Genomic DNA, 20,117 nt, shown 5'->3' with positions numbered 1-20,117 from the left:
GCTCCTGCTTTGGTGTCCTGAAGAAGTGGTGCATGGGAGCCAGGTTGCCCCTGAGCGCTGTGCGTGGTGGCCCTGGCAGCCTCTGGCAGCCGTCGCCCACGGAGCGCGTGGGGCAGCGCGCGTGGCTCTGGGAACAAGGGCAAGTTTGGGCCTTTGAGCATCGCAGGAGAGTCTGAGGATGAGGTGCCAAGGCTGGGCCCATGCTTACTGTGGGAGCTGCTCTCATGGCACGTTCTCTGTCCAGACTGGAGCATATTTTGGAATTAACTGAATCACCGGGGTAGCCAGGTTCTAAATTTGAACTGGATGCAGGATGAGTTTCATTTCGCTTCCTTTTCCGATTCACGTAAGCGGGCGGCTCTGCACAGCTGTCGCGTCAGCTTTGGATTTCGTATGGGTTTATGCAAGACGCTTCCTTCTGCCGCGAACGCAGCTGCAGCGGAGGCTGTCGGAGGCCGAGGCCACCCCTGCCCCACGCAGTGTTTGCATGTGTGTACATGCTTCTTCCTTCGCCTCGCAACAAACAGTGCTGTGTTTAAGTCCTGGGCAGCTGGAAATGGCTGCCTGTGCTGTTTGGCAAAGGAAGAACTCAGAATTTTTTTTTTTTTTTCCCCCACCAGCTCTTTAAAATTAATAATCATAAAATAGGCCTTAGAAATGCTGTGCAAAAACTAGTTTTGTACTTATGAACTGCTGCAACATGGGATTTTCATGCAATAGTTCGTAAAGCCTTCACGCTCTTGACTTATAAAGCAGAATCAAACGGTGTATGTACAGAGATGGCACTTCTTAACTATTAAAGCCTTCGCCTTGTGTTCTGTGGTTTTGTACTGCTTTTTCCTGACGGAGCACCGTGGTGCTGGGGCAGCGGATTGGGGCTGGGCAAGGCTTCCGGGATGAGAAGACACTAAAGCGCTTTGGGAGCGGCAATGCGAGACACTTCGTCTGAACGCTGCCGCGGCCGGGTGCTGTTCCCGTTCAGCTGCTGGTTCATCGTCGCCCGCTGCAGCTGGAGTTACTTCTGGGCTGAAGCGTCTCTTCTCTGCTAACAGGAGACAACTGGTTGTAACAGATACTGCTTTTGGGCCCTGAAACGAGCTTTTGGAGTTTCTGGGAACTCTGTATAATGCTGCAAAATTGGCTTGACTTGCCAAAAGTTTTTGCTATCGTTGACATAGTTGAAAGTTCCAACCTTAACAATCGCGGAGCTGTTCAGCGAGCATCAGTGAGCTTGTGTTTGATGGGAGTTGAGGTTCTGACTCTTAAGTAGGAAAGACATGGAGTTGTTCTGATCTAAAGATGTTTTTATTAAGCTAGAATTACTTATTCTATCAGTTCAAACCTGATGAATTTCCAGCCTTAAATAGCTTATTGAGTGTGGCTTGTCAAATAAGAAGATTACATGCTGGGCTTTAGTTAACAAGATTTTCAGAAATGGGAAGCGCAAATATTGAAAAAGCTTCAACATGTAGCAGTCTGCTGTGCTGCCTGGGGGTGATTAATTCTGAAGGTGTTTCTGCTGCAAATCTGTGCTCCTGATTTATTGATTAGGCTCCCTGCGAGCACTGTCAAACCTGCTGAGACGGCTGCCACGTGCCTGGTCTCAGCTCTGCTGACCTGTATCCTCCAACGCCCACCGGAAGGTACAACAACTCGCTAGTGACACAGAGCGCTGACCCTCGCGTGAAATGGCACTCGCCCCCGATTGCTCTTCGTAGGCGTGCGGGAGCGTGTCCGGCTGGGTTTGTGCATCACCGGGTCTCTCGCTCCGACCCGCTAAGGTTAAACTGCTGGGGAACGAGAGGAGCCAGTTATGTTCTGTTTTAAAGCTGGATCGTACTTTAAATTAACTCCACATTACAGTCTGAATTACAGCATTGCGCTTTCTGAGACGTCCTGCAACTTCTGCCTGCAGGTTTTTTTTTCCTGAGGGGGCAGCCCCTTCATGACCAGCCCCATCACCTGGAGAACTCGGACCTGGACAGGGGCTGGTGGTTTTAGCCTGCAAATGAGTACATTTGAGAAATACGCACTGAGAGAAATTCAATTTATTTTGTACAAGGTAGAATACCTTTGCATGGTGAACAAATATATTACAAATCTGTCTTGCCTTAAAAAAGTATTGCCATTTTGGTGCCTATTTCCCAAGCTAATGCTAATATACAAGAAGGTATTTTTTGTTGGTTTTGTTGGTTTGTTTTTTTTTTCCTGTTAAGCTCTATGCACGTTGTTGCATTTGGTTTGAAAATCCAGCTTTGAAAAAAAAAAAAACCCAAGCACATCCCTGCTCTCTGGGGTCTCATTGCAAACTTTACAGCAACACACACACAAACACTGGTCAGGCCGGCAGCTGCGGCTGCTTGTGCTAGATGTCAAGGTACGTCTCCAACAAGAGTATTCCTTATCCAGCTGCCTTTCTCTTGGTATTTTTGAGGTAAGTCTTTCTATTCATGTACATAAAATATATTCCTACTGGCCCTACAAAATAATTGTCTACTTATATCTCAAATAAGGCTTTCCTGGAAAATAAAATTACTATTGCTGCTCGGTCGTTGCCCCCATGCACACATGCAGCATTCAGGTAACTACTTAGGCATTATCCTGCAACATGAAAACCTGCTGCTCTGGAAGCCTGGGGGATCGCTGGGCTCCGCTCGGCTGCCTTGCTGCAAACCTCCTGCTGCAGACCCCCCGGCGGCGTCCCGGCTCCAGCAGCGTGCTGCCGGGGCCCCCCACGCCCCGACGCCAGCCTGTTGTAGCAGCGAGCCCGGGGGGGCTCGGTACCGCCGTGCCAGGGGCTTCGGTCCCCGAGGCAAGGGCTGCGCCCGTTTGTGGGGACACAGGCTGGGCCACACCAGGGTGCTCCGTGTGATCCGACACCTGGTTTCGGAGCCGGGATCAAGCTGCTGCCTCCGAGCTGGAAGGCTCTTACGAGTCCTCTAGAGCAGCAGGTTGCGTGAGTGATCATGCTTCGAGCGAACCGATTGGGGCGGGTTTCGTTCTCTTCTACTTCCATCAGACTGGTGAATGTGCAACAGATTCTTTTTTTATATTTAAGAGGCAATCAACTTGTTACTTCCACGTTTGCCTAATAAAATTACATACTTAGAATCAATACTACTTCATGCTCAAAATCTACAAGGAACTGCTTAACGGCAAGTAGTCTACTTTCTAGGTCAATAAAGATTACCAAAAAAAAAAAGTATCATCGTGGCTTAGTCCAAAACTTTACCATGGGCCAACCCCTTGATAACTACTTCAAAAACCCAGTTTCAGCTCAATTTAATGAAATTTCTGGTAGAATCATCAACGCATAAAGTTGCACTACATGGTAATGCACATCAAATTAAAGGGTGTTGTAAATGGCCCGCTGTTAAATGAATCATGATGAGATGGGTTGTAAAGATGGTCCAGAGAAGCCGATGTGTCTTAGCTTTAGGAAAGGAAACCAAACCAGGGTTGGTCTGTGCAAACCGCCAGCGTCCCAAGGCAGTAAATGGAGGTGCATCAGATTACACTGCCTGGCAGATCGGGTGGATTTATCTAACAAAATAAAAACTGCATACGGAAAATTAAAGCTTATCTGTGCCAATTAAAGTACTTTCTAGCTTGTTAAAAGTGTGGTAAGCTGGGCGTGAGCTTCATCGTTGGAACTCAATTCATTGGCAAAGATCAGCGGCGATTTGCCAAGATGTTACATTTTGAAAACTGCACAGAATATATCTGTGTTAATATTCCTCTGCTCAAATACCCTGGTACTGAATATAAAGATGAACATCTCAGTACTAATTGCCAAGCATGATCTGCACAGGTTGCACATGGTGATGGCAGAAAATTAGGTTTCCAGACAGTGGAATGACAAGTTTCCCTGCTTTCATTCAGAAAAACGTCCATTTCCATGACAAAGATGTCAAATATATTCCAGCGTGTTCCTAGTCACCTTGTTCCTAACAGTAAAAGGTTTCTTGATGCAGTTGGTAGAAATGTACGTCTGTAAGTCCTACTTAGCACGTTTTTGTGTTTTATTTTACAGCAAAGCCAGGGTTAGAATACACGCCAGAGAGAGTTCTTGCCTGGAGCATGTAGACACCTTCCTGGGGTGACATACTCCAGTCACACGTGGAAGAGGTTCTCGTTAGGTCCCGTTTCCCATATAAAAATGTCTCTATAAATAACATCATGCAGCAGCAGTTGGCCCAAGCTGATGTTGTGTTACGTTAGGTCTTTGTGTAAGTCGGTGTGAAGTCCCGTCAGCATCCCGCAGTGCAGAAAAGGATTGTCTTCTCTTTTGCTTCCTCAGAGTTCATGTTTGCAGCACAGTGCACCAGTGAAGTTCATCCCTTTAAGACTGCTTGTCCCAAGATGGCCCGTGCGTCGGGCTGTGCCTTACCGGGAGGAGGTCGTAGTGACTAGGAATGTGACTGTTCCTAGGCAGGTCGTATGGATTTTGGAGGTAACTGGCACTCCGACCACGGGCGTCTTGGACCACGCTGACAGTGGGCTCTGGGGAAAAAAGGGAAACTGGGTTATGGCAGATAGCAGCGCTCCCAAAATTAGTTACCCTGCTCCTGTATTTGGCACAAGCACGGAACATCAGCTTCCCAAACCATCTATCTCTTTCCCTCGCAGCTTTACTGGTGGCACGTGGGGCAGCGCGTGGGGCAGACCCAGGAGAAAACCACCGGACAGATCCAAGGGCAGGTAGTTCCCAAAGCCCTGCAGATAACGTCTTCAAAAGACCGACACTCCTGCGCTTTCAAAATCTTGCAGCTGGACTTGGCGGCAGTTTAAAACCAGGGCACAGACAAGGAACCGCGCCGGGGCTGGAGGAGCATTTCGGTGCCGTACCACGCTCGCATCCACCACCGCAGCACAGGCCTCCGCCCGGGACCTCGCTCCCCAAACCGACAGGCCTTCGCCCCCAGCCAGTGCCTCCCTGCGCCGCTCCAAGTCTGTGCTGCGTGTGTTGGGAAAAGAATCAAAATCAGCATCTACAAGAAAAATACCAACTGCTGGAATAGACCTTCTGCCGCCCACCCCGCTTACCAACTTCGTAGATGTTTTTACTGGCTGTCGATGAAGTTGGCATTTCTGAATATGGGGAATCCCCGTGACCAGGCGATTTCATTTCCACGTAGCTGCTCTCGGAGTGTTTGCAGGTTAAAATGGGGGGGTCTTTAATGGTGGCGTATGGGTTTTCACTGCTGTTCAGAGAACAAGTGCTGGAGCTGCACACAGATTCTTTCATATAATCTGCAAAACAAGAGCGCAGTGGGAGTGTTAGAGTTGTTAGCTTGCTTAGGCTAATTGCAGCTGAACCTCTGCAGGAAGGGTTGGGGGGACAAGGGGGCAGAGGGTAAGGAAGATCCTTGAAGCATCCAGCACAGACACCCGACGCTTGTGCTCAGGGTGTGTCCAGACCATTGCATCCACAACTCACTAGCAGGAAAGAAATAAAAACCTGCCCGATACCGAAGGTTTTCCTGTAAAAGGTTCTAGTTGTCATTTACTGCAATACTTAATTTGAAAGTGGCGACCCTTTCCCTCCCTCCCCCTAATTCCTAAGGAGCTACATTTTAATCCCCGCCGAGCCGCAGACCCGTGCAGGCGGCCGTGGCGAGTTGGCTCTGCAGGCGGGATCTTCTGCTGGTACTTGGCCTGCTGGGCCAGCTGCAGGGCTAGTGTCCCAGGGGCTTTGGTCAACATCAAATGCCGTATGCTTGAATGCAAAACATTTCCAGCAGGCTTAGAACTGCATCAGTGCAGCGCATGCGCGTGCGTCCCCTGAGAGCTCCCGTTTCTGGGGACGGAGAGAAACCGGCTGCGTAGTCCCTCTGCCCTTAAGACTGGGAGGAGGCTGCTCCTGCTAGCGGGGAACGCCCGGGTTTCCGCAGGGGAGGGCAAGCCTCCATCTGAGCCTCGCTTTTGCTTTGCCTTCTCCCCCCGCCATTGCTGTGGACATCTACTGCTCCCCTCCTCTGGGCTGGAGAAAACGGGCGGCGGTGACGGAGGCGGCGCGCCGCGGGGAGAACGGGGCTGGCGCGAGAGCTGTGACCACCAGTCTCCCCTGCCGGCGACCCTGGCTGGGGTCTGCCAGCCTGCTGCAGGGTACAGTGCCAGTCTCGCTTTAAAAATAAAAAAGAAAACAACAGAGAATAAATAGGTCTTAACATTGACATTCAAGAACGTGCCATTGCTGCTGTGTGCATCCTGCTGGGCAGTGCCATTAATTTAGAATTAGAGCGATGCAATGAAAGATGAGGCATTTTCTTGTGCTGGGTTACAGTACAAAGGCAGATCCTGGTATATATGAAATACTCCCGGTGAAATAGCGGGACTTGCAAAATAGCTGCAATCCCAGCTGCCCCCGCTGTCTAGTATGGGAGACAAAAAGAGAAATTCAGGTTAAGAAATAGACAGACAACAAGATATCGCTTCTCCTTGACAAACCTCGACTCTGTGCCTGTCCGCCCCGTCCTGCTAACTCACTTGTCAGGTCTGCTTCACCCTGTGATGCTGTGCTCCCTCCGTCAGCTCTGGGTGCCCATGGGTGCCCCTCAGCCCCCGTGCCTGCTGCCCTTCGTCTTGGCCCCGCTGGGGGATAGCACCCAGCAGGCGTCCCGAGCAAGGGGTCGGGTCGCGCCCTGCGGCGATTGCATTTCTGCGCTCCAATTTCAGTGACATGAGACAATCTGGAGAGTCCTCAGCTCTTGGGGTTAGTGAAAGCAGCTTGGTAGGAAGCTCCACCGCAAAGCAAACCAGCTGGGCCATGCTGGGGCCAGCGGGGACGTGGGGGCTGACAGAGGCCCTGGCACCAGGGCAATGTTTATTTAGTAATAAAATTAAGAAACTCCTCATCTGACTTCACCCGGGCTGAGATTAACAATGCATTTGCTCCAAAGTGAAACGTGTTTTGGTGCATCCCAGGAGACGGGACCCAAAGCAGCGCAGATACTCCCCCGCTGCTGGCAGCAGGGCTTCGCCCTCCAGCTTCACCCGCGCCAGCCCGCTGCAGGCAAGGCAGCGAATTCCCCTCCTGCCCTTGTCGCGGCGGTGGAGCAACCCCACAAGAGCAAAGGCTTCCGCGCATGAGCGAGCTCCATGTTGCTAACTTTTCCTACGTATATGACTTAAATTAAGGTGCCATGCAGTCTAGGATCCGTTAGTGTTTAAAGGTGAGGAGTCAATAGACAAAGACTAACAAATCCTATAATAAAATGAAAACCTTTAGGCTAAAAATACCTGTGTTATACGGACTGGGCCCCATTCTTCCGTCGCTGGGACGGCAGTACCTGGATGAACTGCCTCATGCCGGCAAGGAGCTGAAAGCTCCTTAAATAAATAGCTGGGTGGGTCAGTGCTGGCTTGTTTATGGAAGTGGGCACATCAGAGCTGGCATAGGCAAAAATCCCAGCACATCGTATACGTTATTAAGTCCAGCTCAGCTAGTTTTATCTTCCTGAGCTAAAATTCACCCGTACTGCTGCTAGCGCTGACCCTGCCTCCCAGGCAGGAGTCCCTCAGGCTGTAGCCGCAGCACCAGCCCTTCCCTTCCCAGGGACGACCAGCGAAATCCCACCTGGGCTGCCCAGACTCACTTGGCCTCTCCCAGGAACTGCCTTTTCCCAGCAGATATTGAGAAACAGCACGCCAAAGAGCCGATTCCCGCTGACGTAAATGGGAACCCTGTGTCTAGCGAGGGATTAGACCCTTTGCCCCGGGTACACTATAATTTACGGAGCACCAGCGTATGTTTGGCAATCTGCTGTACACCAGGGAGTCGTTAGCCCACAAGACACATTATGCTCAAGATCGCAAAGAATTTAACTCTAAAGGACGTGGACGCATCTGAGTTACTTTGTTATTAAGGTAATTTGGGGATACTTAAAAAGCCTGGCATCGATTCTCAAATTTCATTTCACGAATTCATTTTACCCAGAACAAACGTATTTAGAAATTCTCAGCCCATTCACCCCGCAGGCCACGTGTGAGCTCTGGCGATGCCGCCGCGTCAGCCCCCGGGCACCCAGGGCGTCGGGCTCTGGCGGAGGTGCGACGCTCGACCCGGCCGGTGGCACTGCCACCAGCAGCACTGGTACTCGCTGTGAGCACTTGGTCCGCTGGGCACGCTAGAGAAATACGGGGAAAATGCTCTAATTTTGAAGTCCCTGCCTTCTGTGTTGCCTGGATACCAATCACCAGACCTTTGAAGGAGATTTTATTTTTGTTCCCAGGGACTGGAAATGTACCTGTCCCTCCCACAGACCAGGTTCCTCTCTTTTGCCCTGAATATCCTCTGGCATACTAATGACAAGCCTCGGTACCTACTGCCACGTTTGAAGTGCTAAGGAAATACGATGTGCACAGGTAAAACACGCTCTCCTACTCGTTAATCACAGTTATGGATGACGTTCGGCGTAGCCTGCCTTTCTGGCTGCTTTCATTACCCTGGCTGACCTTCGCTGCTGCTAGGACAGTACCACAGCGATAGCTTAGTGCTGCTGTTCAGTGTGATACTGTTGGGGGGACACATTCCTGTACCACGAACAAATGACCCACACTGAACCAAGCCCCAGGTCCCTGAGGTGAGGGCGTTGCTGTTTCTGACTGCTGGGATTTTGCTGGCTATTGTACGAAGCACGTTCCTTAAGACATTGGTGCCTGAGGTCACATTATTCCATCAATGCATCAGCATTCATAAAAAAAAAAAAAATTAAAAAATAGGAAAAGACTCAGCTGCAAGGAAAAGCTTGGAAATGCTGTCACTGAACACCACGCACAGGACTGAACACCACGCACAGGAAAGAAACTGCTCTGAAAATCTTGCGACTGTTCAACCACTGTCACCACGTGCCACGGGCTCAGAGCTGGCCCCGTGGCATCCAGCCCCTCGCTGCCCCGAAGGGTTCCCGCTGCTTCGCCAGCGCACGGAGCTGCCGGACACCGCGGCGTCAGCCGGGCTCCTCCGTGGGTGACTGCGGCAAACACAAACCGGCCGTGCCTAATGGCCGGTGCCTCCATTAGCCGCACGGCCCCTGCGTTTCTAGCGGCAGGTTGCAAAAGGGACCGGGTGCCCTGCTCTGGGGAGCGACGGCCTCCAGCCAGGCCAGCGCGGAGCAGCGGCTGCGGAGCTGGGGGCTCTGGTCTCCTCGGACTGGGGGAAGCGGGTGGTGGACCGGGTCCACCACAGCCTGAACTCGGTCTCAAGCCCCGGGACCCCGACATCCCCTTCCAGCAGCGCGCCCCACGCAACGCTCTGGGCTGGGGTCGGGGGCACCGAACATGACCTTCAGCTGCAGGGCAGGCTTTCTCCAGCGAGACCTAAGAGATACCGATGGGAAAAGAGATCGTCTTTCAAGTGCATAAAAGTATATAAAAACGAAGCACCTGCCTGCCAAGTCTTCTTGCTGACAGAATCCAATTGTTTGGGACTGGGAGTTTCTATTATCTGAATGACCCTTTTAGCAGGTCTTTTTTCTCCATCTTTCAGATTAATTTGGCTAGTCAGGGCCAACGCAAGACCTGGCAGGGCAAGGAGAGCTGCACCCTGAGCGTCGGGCACATCACCCGGCTTCTTCTGGCAGGAGGGGGCTGAGGGTGCCCGTGCTGCTGCAGAGCCCCGGCGCTGCCGGAACCCAGAAGCTGACCTTCGGACTGGACTGTTGGAAACCTTCAGCTGCCCAAAAGCAGATGCTTCTGAGAAATCTCAGCTGCTAACTACCTGCGGTTAGGTGCCGAAAATCCCTGGGGAGCCGGCTGTGTTCCTGCGTCCCCGCAGCCCGCCCTCGCCCGCGCCAGCCCTGCTGCTGAACACATCAGCTTCCCTGCCATGGCTTCTGGGCCAGGTTTTTCACTTTGTAAGGAGACAAACATGTAAAGAAAATGGCTCAGATCCTAAATAATAAACAAAATACGTAGCAGCAGAAAATACATTTCACAGTTGGCTGTTACTGTAACTCCTTTTCCCTCGTTCACACTGGCACCCCACTCTGTGTGACCGTGTCTATGGACGGGAACTCCTACCGCGTGTGTTTAAAGCAGCTTTTAAAATTTATAAACATAGTAATTTAGCTTAAACTAATCTTGAAATCAATTGTTCCATGTAAAGAGAACAACTAGCTATACTATAATAAGATTTTTTTTCTGAAAAAGAGAATCATTGGAGTAGCTGGAACCAGTGGACTGAGTCAAATATACATACATAATCCTTTTAATATTTTAAATTTAGCTTTATCGAGAAAGACTTGGTTGTGGATTATTGGTTTCCTTTGGTGATTCTGTGTCGTCAGGTGATGTTTTAGCAAATATTCTGTCACTTTATTTTGTAAACAGCAGCTATGAAGTGATTAGTGTTCTCTAGGCCTGGCCATGAGCTGGTTCGTTGCTTTTTATGTGGACTAGCTTTCAATGTTCCGTGTTAGTTCAGATAAAGGTCTTGCTCTGCAACACCCCGGCCACAGCAGACCGGTGGGTGTCTCTGTGAGAAGGTACCATTTTCCCCATTACTCAGCCGCTACCAGCTCAAGGACATCACAGGAAGAGGCTGTGCAGTACTTATCTCCTCCGCTGACGGAGGGACGTTCCCCGCTGGCGCGTACAGACACAACAGCCTTGAATTCAGTCAAGGGCCTCAGCCTGAAACCTGCCTATTCTGAATGAGGCAGATTCCTCGCTCCATCTCCTGGACCACAAGTTCAGCGTGCCAAACCCAGCCCAGTCAATCAGGAGCTTGTGGGGACCACCGTGCCAAGTGGTCTCATAGTCCATACATAACTGGAAAATTTTGAACGTAAACCCAGAGGACAACTGAAATCTAAAATCATTTGGCCTTGTGCTCATAGACTCATCTATGATCCCTTTTTAGAACTGCCCTGGAGTCAATGCCCATTAATTGCTTCGTGCCAGCGTGAGTGGTTAATGTGCTCAGTGAGGTCTTTTCTCAAGCTCTGCTATAAATCTCTCTCAGCAAAGGCCACGTAGCAGGTCAGCACGTTTTCTGGTGGCTTTGTTTAAGCTCAGGATGGCTACGAGCCTTACGCAGCCACAACTTAGCAGGCAAATGCACCAGTCTGTCAGCAGCAGCGGCCAGCAGGCAGCCCTTGTAGGATGGCTAGTAGGTCCTACAAGAGCTTGCCCTGGCCAGCCAGCGCCCCCGGCACCGCCTGTCCCTGCGGCAAAGCCCTCCCTTGTTGTCTTATGCTGCTTTGCTGAGGCAGGAGCCTACGGCCCTCTGAAGACTTGCATCCATAATTCATGGGCCCCAGACATCTGGCTCGGCGTCAGGAGTGCTGCCGGCTGAGCCACGCAGGCGTATTGTGTAGTAATGGCTCTGTCCCTTTCTGACGCTGCACGGCCACTCTCCGGGTGCTCAGGTCTCCTATCTCACCTCTTCTACGACACCCTCCTCAAACTCTTTGCCAGGGTGACTGCAGGCACTGGATACCATACCTTTGAAGCTTTTTTCCATTATGTATGTGTTCTGACGTCTATCCATCCCACAAGCACCTGCATAAAAATGATATATAATGGAAAACAAATAAATATTTATGTAAATTGGATTGCGTTGACTACTGAGCAGCATATATTCTTTCCTCTAAATTGTACATCAAGGCCCTCCTTTAGGGAGGCTCTTAAGCACATCCTCAGCTGCAAGCATGCACTCAGCTTCAATGGGGATTCTGTGCACGCCTAAAATTATGCATGTGCTTAAAATTATGCATGTGCTTAAAATTATGCATGTGCTTAAAATTATGCATGTGCTTAAGAGCTTCCCTGGAAGGGAGGGCTTTCCTGAAGCGGGGTGCTGCTCATTACCAAGAACAGCTATCCCTCAGGAGAACAGAAAAAAAAAATCATCTGGTGATACGTTCATTACTGAAATACAGGGTTGGATTAGCGAAGGAAGCCTAAAACGTATCCTTTCAAATTTGAGTCCGTAGGTTGTGTTACATTACTCTGTGACTAATTTTGGGCTTTGTTTCGTTCGTGGACGGTATGTTGTTTAATTCACAGTCTTAGATTCTAAGGTGTGTACGGTCTTTCTAAATTACCTAATATGACTTTGCTTCTAACCTTGCACAGTCCAGTAACTGATGTGACAATAGTCCCTAAGTGACTACAGAGGTCTGAAAGGGCAGCAGCTGAGAGCAGATAGCAAAGACTTCTGCCTTATGCACCTCCGTAAGAACTTGCCGTTCCTTACAGAAGCAGAAAGAGAAGGGGATGGGAGCCTTTTCCATTTTCACAACTGTAAATTATCCTAGATATCAATCAAAAGGAAAATCTGAGCCTTTAAAATGTAAGCCTTTAAATCTTTATAGAGTCTGATATTTCTTATTGACGAGCAAAATCAACACAAATTTGGATACTGAGATGGAAATGTCTCTGTGGCTTATGGGATCCCTAACCAAGTAACTAAGTTACACAGGTGAAAGAGCCCTGCAAACAGCGTGTCCCAGAGCTCTCCTGGCTATTTGTCCTTGGACAGCCTCTGGTCTCTGCAGAAAAAGCTGTCACGACCACTGGCAATGCCATACCAGTCCCTTTTTCACGACAGCTTTGGTTTTTTGCTAAATAAGGACAATCGCTAAATTAGACATTAAATGTGTTACTGGCACATCAAAGACAAAGCCTTTTGCTCTGATGCTCAGAGTGTCCATCCCTGAGCACAGGAAAAGGGCTGGTGGTCACGGCTGGCTCTCTGTGATGGGGCTCTTTCCCTCCTGGCCAAGAGTGACCCCCCCAAACCGTTCGAGCACCTTCTGCTTTGTTTTTGCCCTGAGCCGGGTCCCAGACTCACCCCCTGACAGAAGATGCAGAGGGCAAGGCTGACTGGGCGGTTTGGGCATAGCGGGGAAGCCCTTTCTTCACGTGATGCTATTAGCTGTCTGCTTTGCTTCTCTCCTGTATTCGGCTGGGGCAGAGTCCGGAGTGAAGAGGATGGAGCTAATTCACCCCTCGGCTCACGGGCTGGTGCTCTTTCCCAGCAGCACTGCTCCCAAAGGCCGTCCCCAGCCATCACGCATCCTCCTGCCGGGGCCAGCAAGCCTCCAGGGCCAGGAACGCCCCGGCAGCGTTGGGGCCAGCTTGGCAGGCAAACGCGCAGCGTGCCTCGGGCAAGCAGCGGCTCACACGACGAGGCTGGCATATACGAAGCTGGTGAGCACAAAACTGGGGTTGCCGGGTGGAAGGGGCCATAGCCACGAAGAGAGGGCAGCGGCAGGGAAGGGAAGGAGACCCAGGCTGCCTCTGGGGGAGGTGCGTTGGACACGGCATTGCTCACGTAGTGCACCAGCAACACGGGAACAGCCTCTGGCTTCAGAAGACTGGGATGAATAACTTTGCTCAGGACCGTGATCTAGTCCTCCCCAGTAACTTTAAAATATTGACCAGCCATGTCAGAGTTAGAGACAAAGCAAGCAGCAAAAAGCACAGGAGTGATTCTGTGGATTCTGAGCGATTCTATGAGGACAGTGTCTTTCTTGCTGCTGGGCATCAATGAGATGGTTGGAATCAGGACCATGAAGAACAGGTGACATTGAAAGAGAGGTTACCCAGGGAAGGGTTAGCTGTGCTCGTTGAACAGTCCATCCGTGTACAAGAACGTTGCATTTGTTCTGAGCGTCCTCATCAGATCTTTACAGAAACGTTCCCGTTGCGACTGTGAAGATCTGAAGGAAGGCTGGAGCCTTGGGGCTGCTGTGAGGATGCAGCAGTATCAGCCCACACTAGTGGTGGCTTGGAGGGGAAGGACTCCACCTTCTGAGCACATTTCGTTAGCTCAGCTCCATGTGAGCTCCGGCCAGTCCTATTGGAAACGTCAGGCATGTCTGGAAGGGCTTCTGCAGCAGCAGGAGATCACTGTGCCTGCTCTGAGTAAGCCCAAACTTGCTGTGAGACCCTCCCGAGGGCAGGCTGCCGTGTCAACACAGAGTTCATCGGAGTGAAGCTGACTCCTGGTTCCGAGCCGGGCAGCAGGCAGTCCTTGCCCACACTGAGCTGCAAAATAGCTTATTGCCACGCTTGAGCTCAGTTCTCACTTACTCCAGTGTGGCTGTAGGACACTGAGCATCCTTCTTACGGGAGGATGGCTCAGAAAAGGGGGGATACACCGGCTCGGAAAGATAGAGGTGGGGTTGGTGCTGCCTTGGGAGGGCTACACGACCCCTCAAAGCCCTTCCCAACCTATTCCCTGTAATTCTGCCTTTAGTCTTTTTTTATGGCTGTTATAATTCTGAGGGGTTTATGACCCACTTTTGCATATTCGTTGCATTCCTCAAGAGGTGAAGTGAACGATGGATACGTTATTTTTTAAATTGCAGAAGTAGTTAATGTGGAAAAGCCCTAAACAGGTCAGGAATCTGGCACTTCAGGAAAGTCTAGGTTTCAGTTTGAAGATAAATTGTCTGCTGGGGTGAAATCAGAGTCTCGTCTGGAAATATTTTTCCACACCTCTTGGCTTTGAGAAAATGCAAAGTCAGCTCTGAATCAAAGTTTGTGGCTTTGGCCCTCTGGAATAAATGCAGCTTTGAGTCACTCAAGATGTGCTGCAAATCACACTTTAGTCTCTGCGTTGAGGACTGCTCTTAAAAAAACATTACAGATAAAACCATTTTTGTCTGCAGCCTGCTGTGCCCAGCACTCGAGCTAATGCGCATAACAACCTTTTCTGAACTCAGTAGGTGGTTTAGGACTTTTGACTTGCTTGGAACAGGAGCTGGAAGCTGGGCTCTGCAATTGCTTAATGCAGACTGGACTAGAGCAGGAGAGATTAGTCACGGGACAAGCAATTCCAGTTCTGCAACAAGAGACAGCAAATAGAAAATGCAAAGACAAGCCATTCCTTGCAACCAGTAGGACTAGGCTGCATTGAACAGGCAGCGACACACAGCGAAGGTGACAAAGCCGCCTCTTCTTGGCACCGCAGATTCCCCGAACTCTGATCTCCGTTCAACAGATATGATTATCTCTCTGATGAAGCCTGATATTTGAAGCTCACAAGCAAATGTTCCAGCAGGAAAAACACAGGCTTTGTTCTGCTCCTTGCATTTCCCAGCTGGGAAGAACAGAAACCTGGCAACTGCAGTCCTGCAAAACGGGCAAAATACCTGCAATTGGATAAGATCCACTGTATGTGTATGTACTGTGGATAGACATATGTATACCTCTATATATAAGGTATGCATAGACATGCATACACATACATAAGAATCGTTTTTCTACACAAATTCTTCCTGTTAGGCTTAAAGAGAGCCCCACGGACGTCAGAGGGAACACGCACATTGACTCAGACAGGCGTTACACCGGCTCCTCAGTTAAGACTAATTAGTTTTTCTCAGCCTGGTGTATAGCAAACAGCCCCTGGCCGTCTGCCCGCGCTCTTCCCAGGAAGCTGCTGCCCGGTCAGGCGGATTCACTCACATTTCCTTGCCACCTCTGCCCTGTCTCCTCGACCTGCGCCGCTGTGGCAGTGTGTAGGACACGCATCTGAAATAACACCGTGGTGGGCTTTGAAATGGGCTGTTCCTTTGGCCCTGAGGCCCCTTGGGATGAACAGCCCTTCCTCTGCTCCCCCAGAGAACACCTTCCTTTTCCTTTCCAAAGAAAATGTCTGAGGGATGACTCCTGGCTCAGCAAAGACCAATGATGCAAACTGTGAGCAATCAAAAGGTGATTTCCAAAGCTGTAAAAGTTCAGCCTGCGAGAGTGAGGAGAGCAAAGAGGGGTTAATCGCAGCACTCACGTGCCTGTTACCTGGGGGATTGCCTTTATGAGATACACAAGCAAATAGAAAGTACATGGTATTTCCAGAAAGCATTCTGTTGGTCCTCTTTTAGACACAGATACAGGGATACACTGCTTGGAAGCGAGGAGCTGTGGTGCCAAGCGCAGAGAAGAAGGCATGATACCACCAACCAGCTGAGCAGCAGTGCTCTCCTTTCGCTAGAAAGAGTCTCCTGGCTTGTCCCGAGCTGCCAGCCGCTGCCCCTAAGGTGCTGGGAGTGTCTGCTTCTCCTGCTCTCCCTGAGCTGTGAGATCGAAGGGGACTCTAAGCCTGGATCCTGTGTGGTATTGAGAAGCAAGGATTTCCCCATCAGAGGAGTCCCTGAACCCTTACGACCAGTCTGAGCACCGAGAAGTGATGGCACGCTGCAGCTCAAAACACAAAAGGTGTCAGCCTGGGACACGTCTGGACAGCATCCAGCTTGGAGGGCAGTATTTGATCAGAAATGCATTTCATAGGTCATTAAAAAAAAAAAGAATTAAGAAAAAACTCCTTATGATTGCAGTTTTTAGAAGATGAATGTCCGAGTTACTTTTCATATGGATATTCTTATGATTTCTTTTGCCCCAACTATAATTCCTATTCATGACACTTGCAATTTCTAGCAAGCCTACAGACATTTTTGTGAGCCAGATGCTGTTTCTCATCCAGCTGGTCTGCAGAGCCTGTCCTCTGGGACCACTGCCTCAGCCAGAGGAGTTGCTGGCCGAAGAGCCAGGGAGGTGACGGAAGAGTTGAGGGTTTTCCATCCATTCCAAATTTCTCTTTAAGTCCTTTTCCCTGCCTCTAGCTCACTTACACATCTGCTCTCTATAATATTTCACAGGATCACAACAGAGGAGTTGTCCACTGCTATTTTAACTATTTTTAACTGAATGCAGCCATGGACAATACAATTTAGCTGCTGTTCCAACACGTGAGCTAGAGCACCCGTGTCATAAAAGCTGAGGCCAACGGTGGGATGAGAAGGTGGCACCTCTCTTAACTCTTCGGTACTTCCACGCATGACATGGTTTAAAGGTCAGGATCCCCTATGCGACCTTATTAGGCTTCACATATTTTATGGTGACAATTCAAAATTGAAGTTTTTTGCTTTCTTCTGAAATTTGCACATGTAAGTGGAAGCAGCAGCTTTTATTGCACAAAAGTAACCCCATGAAGTGAGAACATTTTACAGTTTCGTGTAAAAATGGCCTTGATCTGAGCAAGAATTCAACATTATGAAAGGTAGCATGAGCAAGCATTAATTTTGGTGCTGAAAGGCAAGAAAAAATATCTAATTTTTATCAATTAGTGTGAAAAAGACATTTTGAAAGAAATAAAGGGGGGGCGGGAAGGAAAAAATTATCTGGGATGCAAAATGCCATGGAAAAAATTGTGACTGTTCTGCTGGAGACTGCTTAGCCGAAGCGTTTATCACTTCTACGTCATTCTTACTGCAAAGGCATTTAGCATCGCTTCTGCTAGCAAAATAAAAGGCATGAATGCAGGCCAAATGTGGCACTCAGGGAGTTCAGGAGACCGCAAGAAAAAAGCAAATAAAGCTAGCGAGCAAAGCAGTGAAATAGTAAAAGGAAAATTAACTTGATTTGAGGAGCATTTGGAAACCCCCAGCTCTCCACGTTACATACAGATAAGCACAACAGCAGTTCTGCAGCTTGTAATAGAGGAGGAAACATTAATGGCTGATAACGGTGGAGAAGGCTTTGCACTGAAGCTTGGCAGTTTTGTGATTTTCCTGATGCAGGGAAGACGACCTTCGGAGCAAGGCATGGTGTGTGACCAAAAGAGCAGTGACAAGATGTGATGCCTGGTGGTGTGTTAATTCCTTTGCCGTGTGAGCTGTGAGATAGTTGACCTTAAACATCCTATAATGCCACTGAATACTGCACTTTCCCTCATACTGCATATTTTCAGTAAGATATTAGTAATCCCAGTAAAGGAAAGGGCAAATGCTTTCTGTCACTGACAAGCTAAACTCCGAGTGCTTAGATAGGAAAACAAAGAGCAACCAAAGCACTAAATCTGGATAGGTTTTGAGAGAAGAGCTCCTGAAAACCCTGTGAAAACTGAAGCCAGGGGGAATAAACTCAGAAAGGGCAATTAGACTTCACTCCTGGCTTGTTTGCAGTGGCTGGTGGTTCAAAATTGCCTGAGAAATGGCCATTGTATGGTTAACTGGGAGATAACGGGGTGTATCACACGCTCCAGCTCCCACCAGAGCCTCCACAGTTTTATCGAGATGCCAGTATTTAGTGCTAAACTCCATTAAGCATGAAAGAGAAAAAAAATCCCAAATTTTAATTTTTAATGTTATAAGTTAGTCCTTAAAAAGACGTTTATAGATTAGATTAGATAGTGATTCAAGTGAGCAACCTAGGAAGGGAGACCAGAATGAATATTTACTCTGCTTTCCCAGTCTGTGGTTTGCGGTAAAGGAAACAATTTTCAGTTCTTGATCTTTCACCACTGGCAGTTCTGATTGTGAAATAAAGACAACACTGACATTCTTCATTATTGTTAAGGCCTTTATGAAAGGCTGATTTGGATTTGGAATTGCTCTAATGTCCACTACAATGATTAAATTGTTTAAAAATTACTGACCTACTTCATTCAGATAGGTGTAGGGTCTCCAGTCTGCAGTTTCTCTGTCAAGGATTTTGTTACTGAGCTGTTCAAAAAGTATGATAATGGGTTAATGCTGAGATAAACAGACAGTCCCCACCCAAGACTTCATCCCAATGATGTCAAGAATGAAAATGGGAGATGACTATTACCATGGCCTCACCATCTCAGTTCTTTATCTGTACGGATTTGACAGTTGTTCACTAGCATTAGGGAAAATCACAAAGGAAAGTCACTTCACCAAGCAATGAACACAAGCATGCTGGAAAACACAGGATTTCCTGAGTAACCAGGGATCACAGCTCGAAAGCCTGCGTAGATGGAGTGACATGCTGGCAGTTTCAAAATAACTAATGAAGATGGACGGGCCAAAACCACCTACATAAGCATGCAGACGGGAGCTGTTCGGAGCAAAGGGGCTTTGCTTATATACTGTATTGCTTTGCTATATAGGGGCTGTGCGTTTAGGTGCAAGAGATGTAATGGCTGCAAGAATTCTCTCAATTCAAGGAAAATAATAACATTGGCGGTAACGAAGCACAAGGCCCCGTGCGGATGTGCCAGCAAAAGCGGAGTCCGGGGCTGCCGTCCACACGCTACTGCTGGAAAAAGCGCTCCGGCGGCGCGGCAGCCGGGACCCCGCGTGCACCCAGGGCGCAGCGCTCCTGCGCCGGCGCGGCTGCGGAGGGGCGGCCGGCGCGGCCGGCGCGGCGCCGGCTGGGGAAGGCTGCCGTTGTGTTAAGCACGTGTGTCAACATGCTCTTGATTTTTCTGCCGTTCGTAGAAGTCTCGCTTGAGCTAGGGAATGCTGAAGCGCAACGCCGAGGCACGCGCGGCGGCTGCCTGAGGGGTGGGGGTTTGGGGGGCCCGGGGTGAGCTCGCTGGAGCAGCTCTTTTGGCAGGCAGCGAAAGGAGGGGGGCTGCCGTTTTGGGGGTGCCTGGCTCCGCTAGGCTGGGGCACCGCAGCAAAGGTGGCTCTGCAGAGCGTACGGTGACCAGGTGAGTCCCAGCAAGGAGGCTCTGTGAATCGCTGCGGTTGCTAAAGCTGCTGAGTTTTCCACCTCGACATTTTTCCCTTGGTAGCCACACCTGCTGAAAGTACGGCTGGTCCTGAGGAAGTGTTGGTTCAAGAGGAAATCCCGACCCCGTTTCTGAAAAATTAAAGTTCTGAAGCCATTGTTGCTCTCCTGTGTCTGCTTCCAAACAGGAAAGCCTTCTGCCTCTGTTTCTGAGGTTCGGCTCTGCAATTTTACTGTATTTACAAGAAAATGCTTAACAAGAAAGGAGGTCAAAATTGAATTAAGTATTCAAAATTACCACAACATTTCGTTTTTCCTGATCTCGCCTTAATTTTTGCTTAGCTTTCATAATGGGCTTGAAGACCTGGAATAAAAAACCCCACTGATGTGTTGAAGTCTGTTGGGATGTAAAACCCCAGCTGGCACCCAGCACCTACAGCCGGACCCCGAAGGTATTTTCCCCTACCCTCAGAGTCCTATTTAACAGCTTTCGGTGCCACGGGTGCTGGGTGCAGCATCCCGGCGTTGCCCCCGTGCAGGCAGAGCACCCGCAGCTCCCGCAGACGGAGGAGGCCCGGAGTCTGGGTTTTGTCCTGCAAGTGGGACTTCCCTGGCGTCCCCCAGCGCTCCTGGAAACAGCCGGCTGCGTGTGCCACCTCAGGGAAGGGGCCGTGGCCCTGTGCTCTCCG

The 20,117-nt window shown here is 49.7% G+C and overlaps 1 protein-coding gene across 2 annotated transcripts in view; it reads right to left on the bottom strand.

Moving 5' to 3' along the window:
* Positions 1-4,342: 4,342 nt before the first annotated feature.
* MEGF11 (multiple EGF like domains 11) overlaps positions 4,343-20,117 on the bottom strand; it is a gene marked incomplete at its 3' end in the record, with an annotated part of 201,920 nt that continues 186,145 nt past the window's right edge. Inside the window, exons 19-22 of one of the 2 annotated variants that reach the window (XM_082005373.1) lie at positions 18,389-18,455; positions 11,449-11,505; positions 5,047-5,253; positions 4,343-4,503 (exon numbers count right to left, since the gene is read on the bottom strand). In XM_082005373.1, the coding sequence (XP_081861499.1) occupies positions 4,343-4,503; positions 5,047-5,253; positions 11,449-11,505; positions 18,389-18,455 (492 nt within the window). The remainder of the gene's footprint in view (positions 4,504-5,046; positions 5,254-11,448; positions 11,506-18,388; positions 18,456-20,117) is intronic. The other variant, XM_082005374.1, reaches the window with a different exon arrangement.

Source organism: Phaethon aethereus (assembly GCF_964289735.1).
Source record: "Phaethon aethereus genome assembly, chromosome: 12".
NCBI classification, from domain to species: domain Eukaryota; kingdom Metazoa; phylum Chordata; class Aves; order Phaethontiformes; family Phaethontidae; genus Phaethon; species Phaethon aethereus.
Note: the sequence above shows the minus strand (reverse complement) of the source record. Positions and strands in the feature narration are given on the sequence as shown.